Source organism: Mobula hypostoma, chromosome 4 (assembly GCF_963921235.1).
Source record: "Mobula hypostoma chromosome 4, sMobHyp1.1, whole genome shotgun sequence".
In the NCBI taxonomy this organism is placed as follows: Eukaryota; Metazoa; Chordata; class Chondrichthyes; order Myliobatiformes; family Myliobatidae; genus Mobula; species Mobula hypostoma.
Genome location: NC_086100.1, coordinates 27,143,011 through 27,156,853, shown reverse-complemented (window position 1 = coordinate 27,156,853; position 13,843 = coordinate 27,143,011). Strand labels below are relative to the sequence as shown.

Sequence of the window (13,843 nt, the reverse complement as noted above, 5' to 3'; positions counted from 1 at the left end):
TGACCTGCAATTTTTCTGTTGCCACAGGAAGTCCACAGCAGATGCAATCTCATACTCTCTCTACTTGGCCTTGGATCCCCTGGACAATAGCAATACTTGTGTCAGGCTGCTGTTTATTAATTACAGCTCAAGTTTTCAACACCATCAATACCCTCAGTACTAAATCAGCAAGCTCCAAAACCTAGGGCTTTGTACCAGACTTTGCTTTCTGCATCGGGAGAACACAGTCAGTGCAGATCAGAAATAACATTTCCTCATTGACAGTCAACACTGGCACACCTCAAGGATGCATGCTTAGCTCACTGCTCTACTCTCCGCACCCAATACTGATGGGCACAGCTCAAACACCATCTATAAATTTACTGATGATGACTATTGAAGGCATACTGGAGTGAAATACGTCAGCTGGTCGAGTCGTGTCGCAACAAAAAGCCTTCCAATCAATGTCAGTAAAACCAAGGAATTGATTGTGGACTTCAAGCAGGTGAGCTGAGGGAACACACCCTAGGCCTCGGAGGGATCAGTAGTGGTAAAGGTGAGCAGTTTCAAATTCCTGAATGTCAACATCTCTGAAGATCTATCCTGGACCCCAACATATATTGATGCAGTTATAAAGAAGACACAACAGTGGGTCTATTTCATGTGGAGTTGGAGGAGGCTTGGCAGGTTATCATCTGGTAAAGGAGGGTCCATACAGAGGATCAGGGGAAACAGCTGCAGGAAGTTGCAAACTCAGCCTGGGCACTGGCCTCCCCAACATCTAATTCTTAGATCTCCAAAAATCACTTTCAAGATGCAAGGGTTTTTCCATTTGGTTGTTTGAGCAATTTATTTGGTTTCCTATTGACATTTGCAATTTAGTAATAAATGAATAGGCTGCTCAGCTGTATAATATAGTGTTAGAAATGTGTCCTTTTATAATTGCCACTAACATATATTGAGAAATGATTCTGCTGGTTGTGTATTTAACTTGTTAGGGTGGTGTAAATATAGGCCATAAGTGTTTGATTTATCATGCATGTCTAATATGCTGAGTGTATGGTTAAGTGATTTTTTTTTTCTCTCTGTTAATAGAACCTGCTGCAGCAAGTGGCATCCCGGGATTTACTGACAAACATACAGCAGCTCCTGGTGGTGACTCCCCCAATTCTCAGCTCTGGCATGTTTATAATGGTGGTCCGCATGTTCTCCTTGATGTGTTCAAACTGTCCTACCCTGGCTGTGCAGCTCATGAAGCAAAGTGAGTGATCTTTTCATTGGGAACAAACGATTTGCCTTTAAGTGTACTCAGAGAACTTACTAAGACATGTCATCATAACATTGGAATGCTTATCTGAACATAGGATATGTTTAAAATTGGTTTGTAGCTTGTGTTCTGAAGTGTCACTAGTTGAGTTGAGAGCTTATTCAAGCGATATCCTTTACAATAAAAGTAGTGAAGCGTTTGTTTCCTCTCATTCTTTGGTTAATTGAGCTGCAATTTTGTTTCAAATTGCATCTTTAACTGTAGTAGGTTCTGAAAATTGTTCAAATGTTGATAGGCATGCAAACAGGTAAATACTGTGCACCTCACTCTGAATGAGGACAGCTGGATAATTATTTTCAATAGTAAGGCTGATTGAAGCTGTGATGTCATAGCCACATGTACATTTGGGTCTTTCAACTCTAATTAAAAATGGACTGTGATGAGCGGGAATGGTGTTTTTGTATCTCCAGGCTACTATGAACTAAAAAGTAACAGCTGTTCTGTTTTACTTTTCCTCAAGACATTGCAGAAACACTGCGATTTTTACTTTGTGGAGCTTCAAGTGGCAGCTGCCAAGAACAAATTGATCTTGTACCGAGAAGTCCCCAGGAACTTTATGAGCTTACTTCTCTTATCTGGTGAGATGTTTTGTAGAATATTATGCGCCATTTCAATCTTGGCAACAGTTATTGCCCCATTGAAATTTAAACCCATTTCTTCAGTAATCTTGAGTATCCATGATTGCTTAGTTTTGAAGCTGATAGTGGTACTTCACAGTAAATTGCAATTTAAAATAATTGAGTTTTTAAAAAAAAAAATGCCTGTTCCATTCTGACTGCCACACAGCTACTTGTCCTTTTCCATAAAGAGGAAAGTGCAAGAATGTGGAATTAAGTGAATAATTTTTTTAAGTGAGGTGAGAAAGAGAACCAAAAAAGTCATATAATTGAAGAACCTCCTTCTGAGTTATACGCTTCCATATACTGAGTTATTTGAAAGAGCTGTGCATGTGATAGACAGGTGGTCACTAAAACTTTATTGCTTGTCATAACACTTTTTACTTTAACACTCCTGCTTCCTCACTTTTAATGATTTGCAAATGGATTCTATTGATACTGTAATTATATTTTCCTTTTTGTGTTTAATGTGGCTGTGCCAACAACATATGGATAACCATATAAAAATACAAAGTTAATTAGAATCTGGCATTTTTCTCTTGCAGTGAATTGATGCCTTGTCTACCCAAAGAAGGAATTTTTGCTGTTGATACCATGCTCAAGAAGGGAAGTGCACAAAATACAGATGGTGCAATATGGCAATGGCGTGATGACCGAGGTCTGTGGCATCCATACAACCGAATCGATAGTCGCATAATAGAGGTATAATATTTTAGTATATGGTATCAGCAAGGGGGAGGGATGAAAAGGAGTGGGTTGAAATGGATAGGATGTAAATAGTGAGAATTGCCATATCTTTATTGTTGTTCTACCATAGTAGTCAAGTGGTTCTACAAAACTGGCAAGCCTTAGATTTTGTCTGGGTTTTACAGCAAACAAATAAAAACTATCAGTATTTATTGAAGAGTAAATAGCTTGGCTTCAAGTAACTGACTCCGAACCAACAATTCTAGAATTTTATTCTTTTGGATCTTGTTGGAAAATTTTAAAGGATGCTTTCCTTGCCTGCCAAGTTCATTAATTTAAAGCAAACTTTCCCATGTATCTGTGGACCCCTCTACCTAATTTGACAGAATTAAATATTTAATTGACAGTCTCTGCTTCTAATGCAGGCATAAATCTGATGCTGGAAATCAGAATTGTAAGCATTAACGTTTCAGTGCGTTAAACTTTATGACAGTGTAAAGTAACTATCTGTACAGTTAAGGAAATGCATACTACTTTGATCACAAAACCTGTATGGAGAGCTACTATTCGCAATAAGTTCCATTGCATTAGCTCATTAGTCTGCTTAAGAATGATTTGCTGGCACTAGTTAGTGACAAATGGTTGTAATTTCAAGAGTATGTTCTAAAATTCAAGTCAGTAGGGGATAATACAATTTTATCAGCTATTAATAAAAATCCCTATCATTTGGTTTAACGTTGAGTTGATTATAACCCTTCACTATTGTGTCTTTAAATGTTCAGAACACCGGTTGTTGATTTACTGGTATATCACTTTACCAAGCAGCATTTAAAGATCTTGAAGATCTTGAGATTTTGAAGGTTTTCTTTTAAAAATGTCATTTGAAACCTTCACAATTCCGTTTCAAACTATCTGCTTTGCAGCTCATTTATTACAGAAAACCACATGGGACTAAAATGGCAATATTCAAATTGTTTTCTAGAAATTGGTTGTTACTAGCAAGCGTTGTGAATTATTGATCCGTTTCTTTGTGATTTTAAAATGTAACTACAGAAATGAAACAAAGTGCTGGTGTAAGTTAAGTGCTAAATTTGAATTTGAATTTTAAATCGATTTTCTTTAGCGTATCTCAGCTTTTAAATACTGCATTTGCCCTGGGAGCAAAAGGCAAATTTGGGCAAGTAAATATATCTAACCAAAGTGAAAATTTTGTAAGAACAGTGAAATTTTTGAGAATTTTGGGGAATAGAAAGCCTTCAACATTGAAATTCTCCTGAAATGTAGTTGCTCTAATTTGAGACACAAGTCGTGCAATTTGTGCATTTGAGTACCTATAAGCAACAATGTAATAAAGGCCATAATTTGAATTAAATGAATCTGGGAGAAAACTGTTTCTGAGGGGTACCTCTTAGCTCTTTGTCAAACTAGTGCCAGAGGATTGTTTCCAAAGCTTTTTCCAACTGTCCTTGTAGTGGTCTCACTACAATAGTAGTGTGTCTGGATTTTTGTGCTCATATTTATAGATTGAAACTTGAACCTCCATAACGTAATGAAGTTGAGATTGTTATCATTTGAGCTGCAGCTTGTCTTTTCCTTATTTGTTGTCACTAAATTATAAGGGTATAAAATTCCAGTTAACTTCAATATTCTTTAGTATAATGTCGAGAGCTATAGAATTTTGTCACCACGCTGTGTTTCATATGGGATGCCACAGTAGTGTAGTGGTTAGTGCAACACTATTACAGCTTGGGGCATCGGAGTTCAGAATTCAATTCTAACGTCATCTGTAAGGTATGTTTACCCCATAGAATGTGTAAGCTTTCTCCAGGTGCTCTGATTTCTTCCCACAGTCCAAAAACATAACAGTACATTGGTCACCGTAAATTGTCCATTGATTAGGTTAAATTGGCAATTCATGGCCGGCATGGTTTGGAGGGTTGATTCCATGCACATCTCAAAATAAATAAATATGCATTCCTATTAATGTATCAGACTTAACAAAGCGTATCTTTACATGCACAGGCATGTATATTATTTGCAGAGGGTAGATGTAGGAAGTAGTGAAGCTGAAATGTCTCTCAGTTGTAAGTATTGACCAAAGTACCTTGGACACACTGGCAAGCATTCAGATCTTAGGTCTGCAGTAATCTTTTTTGTATGCTTTGACAGTCTGTTCACATTGTTCACAGGCAGCCCATCAAGTGGGTGAGGATGAAATAAGCTTGTCAACATTGGGTCGAGTTTATACTATTGACTTTAACTCTATGCAGCAGATCAATGAGGACACTGGGACAGCCCGTGCTATTCAGAGAAAACCCAATCCATTGGCCAACACAAATACAGGTAAGTACTGCCTTGTGAATTTGACTTAAGCTTATCACTCAGGATGTAATTTAAACTTTTGAAAGTGCACTTGCATTAACTCGAATATTTTAGTCTCTAAAAATTCTTTGGCACATGAAATAGTTGAAAGTTGATTAGGAAACAATATCAATATGTATAACACTTTCCTGGAATTTTGGATAGTACATAGTGCCTTTACTCTATACTATAAGACCAGAGTGAGCCTTAAATCTGCAATGAATTGTAAATAGCTTGTATCAGTTTTCACCAAGGAGGGAGGACATAGAGGATATTGAGAGCAGTGTGAGGCTTCCTAATGTGCTAAAGCATCTTAAGGTCTATAAGATGCTATTGGGTCTTCTGAAGAGTATCAAAGTAGATAAGTCTTTTGGGTCTGTTGGGATATATCCCACATTTTTGAAAGGGGGGGGGAGTTGCTGAGGCCTTGGTAAAGATTTTTGTATCCTCACTGGTGACAGGTGAGGACCAGGAGGACTTGAGAAATTGCCAATGTTTTTCATTTGTTCACGAAGGAGAATAGGAATAATCCAGAACATTATATAGGCCAGTGAGCCTCCTATCAGTGGTAGGAAAGCTATTGGAAGGGATTCTTAGGGATAGAATTAGTGTGTTTGGGAATAACATGGCCTGATCAGGGACAGTCAGCATGACTTTGAGGAGGCCAGGTCTTGCAGACTTTTTGAGGTGATAAAGGTGATTCATGAGGGTTGAGAAGTAGACTTGCACACTGATTTTCAGGCATTTGACAAGACTAATCCAGGTTAAATGTATGGTATCCACAGTGACTTTGTATATTGGAATTGGGAGTTTGCTTGCCCGTAGAAGAAAGAATTGTAGGTCATTTGGCCTGATTTTAGTGATTAGAAAGATTATGAATGAGGTTTCAGGGTACTTGGAAGCACATGATAAAATAGGCTAAAGTCAGCATGGTTTTCTCGAGAGGGGTTCCCAACTTTGCGAGGACCTGGACCAATACCATTAAGCAATGAGTCTGTGGACCCCAGACTGGGAACCCCTACCTTAAGGGGAAATCTTGCCCTACAAATACCAGGCAGGATAGATAAAGGAAAGCTATTGGATGCTTTTTTCTTGGATTTTCAGGAGGCCCTGGACGAGATACCACACAAAGCTGCTTTACAAGATGAGCGCCCAGTCTTCCATACTAGCATGGATAGAAGATTGGCTGACTGGCAGGAGGCAGGGTGGAAGTGAAGGGACTTTTTTAGTTGGCTGCTGTGAATAGTGGTGCGCCACAGGGGTTCGTGTTGGGACCGCTTCTTTTCACGTTATGTGTCAGTGGTTTTCGTGGCAACATTTGTGGACAAATGCCAGTGGGTGGTGAATATGTGGAACTTAGTGCCAGATATCTCTGCAGGCCAAGTCATTGGGTATATTTTTAAGGTGCAGGCTAATAGTTTCTTGATTAATCCAGTTTCAGAGGTTACAGGAGAAGGCAAGAGAATGGGGTTGAGAAGGGTAATGAATCAGCCATGATTAAATGGCAGAGCTGACACAATGGGCTGAATGGCCCAATTCAGCTCCTCTGTATTATGGTCTAATGTAAGGAGGTGGCTAGTAGTAGAAAGGTTTTATTCTGGCTAGTAGTACATGAATAATGATTTGCAGTGGTTGATGCTGGGGCTTCTGTTTATATACAAGTTACATGAATGAAAATGGGGATGGGTGAGTGATAAAGATTAGTGGAATTGTGGACAGTGGAAGGCTGTTGAAGGTTACAGCAACATATTGATCAGTTGCAGGTATTGGCAGAGAAATGGCAAATAGAATTTCATCCAAGTTAGTGTAATATAGTGCATTTGGGGAGATCAAATGTAAGGGGGAAAGCCTGAAGTTAATGGCAGGTCCTCCAACAGCATTAATGTATACAACACACAAAATGCTGGAGATGTGCCTCATGCATGGAAAAGAGTAAACAGTCGATGTTTCCGGCTGAGACCCTTCATCAGCATTGATGTACAATTGAATCTTGGGGTCCAAGTCCATAGCTCACTGAAAATGGCCATGCAAGTATATGGAATGGTAAAAAGTTATATGGAAAACTTGCCTTCATTGGGCATTGAACATGAGATTACAGCAGCTTTATAAAATTTTGATTAGGTTGCACTTGGGATATTGTGTGCCATTTTATTTATTGAGATGTGGCATGGAACTGGTCCTTCCAGCCCTGCAAGCTGCTCCGCCCAGTAATCCCCCATTTAATTCGAGCCTAATCACAGAACAATTTGCGATGACCGATGAACCTACCAGTTGGTACGTCTTTGGATTGTGGGAGGAAACTAGAGCACCTAGGGGAAAGCCACACGGTCATGGGAAGAATGGTAAAACTCCTTGCAGACAGCGGCAAGAATTGAACCCAGGTTGCTGGCACTGTAAAGCGAGCGCTAACACAAAGGTACTCTGGTGCCCCAATTTTGATTGCCACATTGCAGGAAGGATATATAGAGGCTTTGGAAAGGGTGCAGAAGAGGTTTACACCCAGTGCTGGCTGGATCAGAAAGTATGTTCTATAAGGAAAGGTTGGACAAACTTGGGTTGTGATGAGAGGCGATCTGATAGAAGTTTATTAAATTGAGAGGCACAGTCAGAATCTTTTTCCTATGGTAGAAGTGCTGGCAGTGGAGGGGTTAGTGGAAGAGGCTGTTAGGAAAGGCACATTAATATGGAGAGATAATGGATTATGTACAGGCAAAATTTTTAGTTTGGTTCTGCATCCTGTTTGGTACAGACATTGTGGGCTGAAGGGCTTCATGCTGTGCTGTTCAATGTACAAAGTTATGATTAGAGGTCATGGTTGATAATTTACTCCAGTATTTGGTTAAATTAGTGATTTTTTTTTGTTCTGTTTCAAAAACCTTGTAGGCTGTAGATCTAGCGCTAGCTGAGAAAACATTTAACAAATAATGGAATTGCTCACCAAAAGAAGGCCATGCTTTCAATTGTGTCTCTGTAGGCCTGTTGGAAGAGTTGTTTGTCCTGATTCGCAGTCTTCCCTCCTTCCAACTTTGTAAAACTTTTCATATTTAAGAATTTTTCCTATTTTCCCTTTGAAGGTTTTGACTGCTGTGTATGCACATCAATAGGGAATGCAATTCATATTCCAACCACTTATTAGAAAGTAGGAAGATTTTTTCTTTGGGTTACTTCTGATTATACCCTTAAACCATTGGAGGGAAAAAAAATCTCTAAATCCTCCAAAAGTATCTTCTGAAATTAGACCAGATATTTCACACGTAATTGCAATCCTTCATACTTGGGATCATTTTTGTAAATTGCTTTATCCTCTCAAAATATTGCATTTCTAAAAAAAATTCGTGCCTAGAATTGATGGTCATAATGCTTCAGTCAGTTTGCTGTTTGATGTAGAGTTTTCTATAAATGAATAATTTCCTTGCAGGAATAGGAAGTGAGGAAACAGTTTAATCTGATTAGCACCTTGCCAAGATACTGCAGTACTGAAATTAGTTTTAAATTTGATTTCTGCATGTGTTTTAGTAGTTTCAATATTTGTATGAGGGAATGGGAAAGCCCTTGCATTAAGGATTTGTTAATTTGTTTTGTTTTATCTTTTTTTTTAAAGAGCTATCTGTCTTTAGTGTCCTTCCATATTGTAGTTCGGGGCTTTCTAGAACGACACTTAATGCCCTTTCATACATCAATAGCCTGGTTGTTATACAGTCCAGAGCAAGAACAAGAATATTTTTTCAGTAATAACTTGCAATCTCTACAGCTTTATTAGATAAATTCAATAATATGCTTTGGCAGAGATTTCTAGAGATTCGTGTTTTGTACTGTGACATTCTTGTCTAAAGAGACCCTTAAGAATCAGCATTCCTGATGCTCCTTTGGATTTATACAGCTTGCATTTAACTATGCTTAATAAAGTTTCTAATGTGTACAGGCTGAAAGATTAGGTTTAATTAAGCTAAGTCATTAGCTTAATTTGCACAGCATGGCAGGCTCAAGGGACCTGTTCCTTTGCTATTCCTTTATATCTTATTAAATCTCCAACTCTGGATTTAAGAAACTATGTAGTTGATTGAGGCAGATAGGTCATGCCAGCCTGCTTCGTACATGTAACTAAGAGACACTTGATGCTTCAGGAAGAGGTTGCTATTTTACCTTCATTCCTTGCCACTGAATAGAACTTTCCAGAATTCTGCAAAGTAACTGAACTATTATGAAGCTTGATGCAAATGTGGAAGCTGCCGGAGTAACAGTCTGATGTTTGATTTTCATTGCGTAGGTGGTCACTCTGAAACCAGGAAGGATGATGCACGTGCTCAACTAATGAGGGAGGATCCAGACCTGGCTAAATGCTTTATAAAGACATTATTTGGTGTGTTGTATGAAGTGTATAGTTCATCAGCTGGACCTGCTGTCAGACACAAGTGCCTTAGAGCAATTCTTAGAATAATTTATTTTGCTGATGCTGAACTTCTAAAGGACGTTCTAAAAAATCATGCTGTTTCCAGGTAGGTATTAATTGTAGACTCTTTTGTACTTCGCTATAATGTACACAACTTTTCTTTTGAACATTTCGGAATTGAGTATTGAACATTTGTGAGAAGACTAAGTATCCTACTGTTGAGTTTTATCCTTTTTTTAAAAAAAAGAGGACCAGTAATCAGAGATGTAGTTCCAATTTAATTGGCAAAATAACCAGAGGTAACACAACCTAGGGGATAAGCAAGGAACAATTTATATACAAGTTGAATGGTGCTGTACTGGAGACATAAGATATCTGAAATAGAAGCTGTGTTGGAAACCCTTATCAGATAAAGCAGCATCTTTGGAGAAAAACATTAAATGTATTCAGTATCCTTTCATCAGAGGTAGTGGAGTGGCTGAAATGGGCCAATACTTCAAGGTGTTAATTTTTAGGATTGTGAAATCATTTGCAAAAAGAATAATGCCTTTTCGTTTGGCTGTATGGCTGAATGACAATTAAACTTGAACTATAAAAGCTGGCATGATGGTGCTTCAATGTGGCTGTTTCTTAACCTCAAAGTAACAGGAACTGATGATGCGTTTGTTTCCTCTTCCTCCCTGTCCTCACCACCATATCCCACCACCAAAATCCAACAGCCACATCGCTTCCATGCTATCAAGTCAAGATTTCAAGATCGTAGTAGGAGCACTTCAGATGGCAGAGATTTTAATGCAGAAATTACCGGATATTTTCAGTGTTTATTTCAGAAGAGAAGGTTCAGAATTTTTTTTATTGCATCTTGTGGGCTTTATTCATGGGACTAATTGTTACAGATTAATGATCTTATTATTTTTGGGTTAAACACTTTAATTTCTACTCTTTTCTGTAATTAAAATTTGCAATCTTGAGTGAAATATGAAATAACTTCTGCATTTTGGTCAAAGGTGTAATGCATCAAGTGAAAAATTTAGCGGAGTCTGAGACCCTGTTGACCAGCCCTCCAAAGGCATGCAGTAGTGGGATTGCAAGTCTGGGTACAGCGGCTACAATTAGCACAGCCACAGCTGCAAGCAATACCATTCCTGATCTCGGATCCCCCAGCTTCCAAAGTATGGATGACTCTTTGGATTTGAGCCCCCAGGGGTAAGTTTGAAGTTTCTGCTTTCAAGTAGCAAAACATTCTTGCATTCCAATCAAGTTGGAACTTAATTGGTTCACAAATAGATTAATGATACTGGATATTAAGTAGATGAACTTAACAGTTTCTACCTATCCTTAAAAGCCTTAAATTTTGTTCTAAGCTTATTGAAAGCAGCACATGGTGTGGAGCTTACATTGAGTTGCTACTGGTTGAATCCTCATCGTTTCTGTGTTCCATACTTTATTAAACAATCCACCCACAGCAGGAAAGGTTTATTATGATCCTGGTAGGCATCATGTAAATCTGAAGTGCAATTAATTGCTAACAGAAACATGTGCTGTAAAACATCACCAGGTATTAAATTTTACTAAAGCTACTTGAGAAAATATTATAAGCTACTAGTGAAACCTGTATGTTAAGGTTCTATTTCGTATCTCAAGACTACCTAACGTTGATAAATAACAAACTATTCCGATCAGCGATGTGGAAGGTTAGAATCATCAGCATTTAATTTTAACTTGATATCGAAATTGACTAACATAAGCTAACAAAAATCTGCGCACACAAATTCACCCTTGGATTCATGTGTATGGTCAGTACTCTTTGCTGTCCAAATGACAGGCGCATTCTTTAAGGAAAATGTATTCTGTGTACCATATCTAAGCTTTTAAGGGTGGCACAAGGTTCACCATTTAATGCTTTTGGTGGAAATGCTGAGTGCCAACCCAGACTCCATGTACATTGACTTGCATTCCCAATGTTCAAAGTACATTTATTATCAAAGTATGTATGCAGGCTTGAGATCAATCTTCCTGCAGGCACCCACAAAAACAAAGAAACAAAATAGAGCCTTGTTTTTTTTTAAAAAAATCTCAAGGCCATCAAACGGCCAATGTGTGAAATAACAGTTTGTGCAAACAATGAAAAGTAGACAAATAACAATAACCAGAGTCAGTTCAGCACTGAAGCGCTCTGATCGAATTGCAATCTAAAGTAGTAAACAAAAACACAAGAAATATGAACTGCATAGTCAAAAGTGAGGCCACAACTGTGGAACCCACCAGCCTGAAGGCTATAGGGCAACAGCCACACCTAAACCCAGCCTAAGACATCTGTACATTCTGCCTGCCAGCAGACAGCACTGAACTCCTATTTTCCCTTTCTCGTCCTCAACAATTTTAATCGTACTTGGCGCTTTAATTGGAGCAGAGTAATGGAGCCAGCTACAGGTTTGTGTTCTGCCATTTGGTGCTGTGTACAACCCCAGCATGCCCATAGTTACACTTGGCTGCAGTGAATCCCCCAGAAGATTGCAGAAGTGCCAGATCACTCAGTCAGCCCAAAGATGCATTCTTAAAAGGAAATTGTAGGCTGCAATCTTCCGCCAGTCAGAAGCAGTATGTTCAGGAGAAGAGTATCCAATAGTTTTGTAATCTGTCTGCAGGATGTCACCTTTATCATTCTGTTCAACTAGTGAAGACAAAATGAATATATTACTGCTTTCGGAGTCAATGTATTAGCAGCTATAAGACGTAACTACTTTCTGTAATACTGGCCAAGACTCTGAGGAAACAAGTGCGTCGGTATCTTGGCAAGTACAAGCACCATAGAAGCTGTTAACTGATGATCTGCTTCATTGCCCTTGTTGTGGTTTACTATGATATTTTTCTATTTAAAAAATGCTCAATTTGCCTGGTGATTGTAAATGACATATTTGACTCTTTCTGATATGCATTGGAGTTTTCAGGAATGCTGCCAGGGCCACTTACAGGAATGTTTTTTTTCCCTTTCCAGGCGATTAAGTGATGTCTTAAAGAGGAAGAGATTGCCAAAACGTGTAACCAGGAGGACAAAGTATTCACCTCCAAGAGATGATGATAAAATAGACAATCAAGGTATGATTCTTAGATGGTTGTGGTCTACTTATGAAAATGGCAATTTTATTTTGCTATTACAGGTTGCGTACTCCTTATCTAAAATGCAAAAAGCTCAATTTTTTGAGCACTAACATAATGTCACAAATGGAAAACTCCACAGGGTGCTGGGAAGGTTCCCAGATGACGCACAGGTCTCTGTGCACCACAGACAGTTCTGAGAAGTGACCTCATAGGTAATGAACAATGGTACAGTGGACTTTTACCACTGTACCATTGAGAGCATACTCACCAATTGCATCTCAGTTTGGTATGGCAATTGTCCCGTATCGGACCGCAAAGCACTCCAGCATGTGGTGAAAACTGCCCAGCAGATTATTGGCACCCAGTTGCCCACCATTGAGAACATTTACCATAAATGCTGCCTGGGCAGGGCGAAAAGCATTATCAAAGATGCATCTCACCCTAACCATGGACTTTTAACTCTCCTCCCATCCGGTCGGCGCTACAGGAGCCTCCACTCCAGCACCAGCAGGCACAGGAAGAGCTTCTTCCCTGAGGCTGTGACCCTGCTGAACCTCACATCACAGCGCTAAGCAGTATTGCACCCATATTGTACTGTCTCAGTACTTCTATATTTGTGTGCTGTAGTACCTTTTTTATTTGCAGTTATTTTGTAAATAACACTATTCTTTGCATTTCTGGTAAGATGCTAAATGCATTTCATTGGCTTTGTATCTGTACTCGGCACAATGACAATAAAGTTGAATCTAATCTAATCTTGGTGAAAAACAGAAAAATGGTGCATAAGGCGAAAAATGAAGATCTCAATCGTGTACGGACAGAGTGAACACGTGCTTAATGTGATGATCATAAAACTAGCAAAGATCTATAACGGCGATCTAAAAATTGAAGGCAATTGTGAATATTCAACAGGCTGGCTACAGAAGTTTAAGGAAAGGCATGGCATTAATTTTTTTTAAAGAATCTGTTGATCGCAAAGCTGCAGAGAAATTTGCCAAGATCACGAATGAAAATCTCAACAGAAAAAGTCTACAATGATTGTTCTTGTACCCTAAATAAAACTTAAGCAAATACTGTACAAATACAGTAATGTAACCTTTTAATCAAAACACTGCATCATGGGTGGAAACTGAAAGGCTGGCTTTGTTTGTTGCTCATTAGATGATTCAGGTATTCTCCTGTTGCTGCTTTTGTTACCCTGCACATTATGTTTTCATGATATTAATGGTATGTAATCATTTTTACTGTTAAGTATGTATGTGATGAACAAGTGTAAGACAAAGATGAACAAGTGTAAGACAAAGACTGCTTACTGGTAGCACAAATTAAGAGTTGGAAATGATGGCGATCCTTGGCTATCATTATATATTCCAAAATCTG

The 13,843-nt window shown here is 38.7% G+C and overlaps 1 protein-coding gene across 15 annotated transcripts in view; it reads left to right on the top strand.

The window, feature by feature from the left end:
• Positions 1-13,843, top strand: part of trip12 (thyroid hormone receptor interactor 12) — a 161,240-nt gene that overhangs the window by 82,190 nt on the left and 65,207 nt on the right. For 14 of the 15 annotated variants that reach the window (XM_063045452.1, XM_063045444.1, XM_063045446.1 and 11 more), the window contains 8 exons: positions 1,075-1,240; positions 1,767-1,884; positions 2,469-2,625; positions 4,800-4,953; positions 9,239-9,467; positions 10,081-10,199; positions 10,369-10,567; positions 12,360-12,460. In XM_063045452.1, coding sequence (XP_062901522.1) covers positions 1,075-1,240; positions 1,767-1,884; positions 2,469-2,625; positions 4,800-4,953; positions 9,239-9,467; positions 10,081-10,199; positions 10,369-10,567; positions 12,360-12,460 — 1,243 coding nt within the window. The remainder of the gene's footprint in view (positions 1-1,074; positions 1,241-1,766; positions 1,885-2,468; positions 2,626-4,799; positions 4,954-9,238; positions 9,468-10,080; positions 10,200-10,368; positions 10,568-12,359; positions 12,461-13,843) is intronic. The other variant, XM_063045454.1, reaches the window with a different exon arrangement.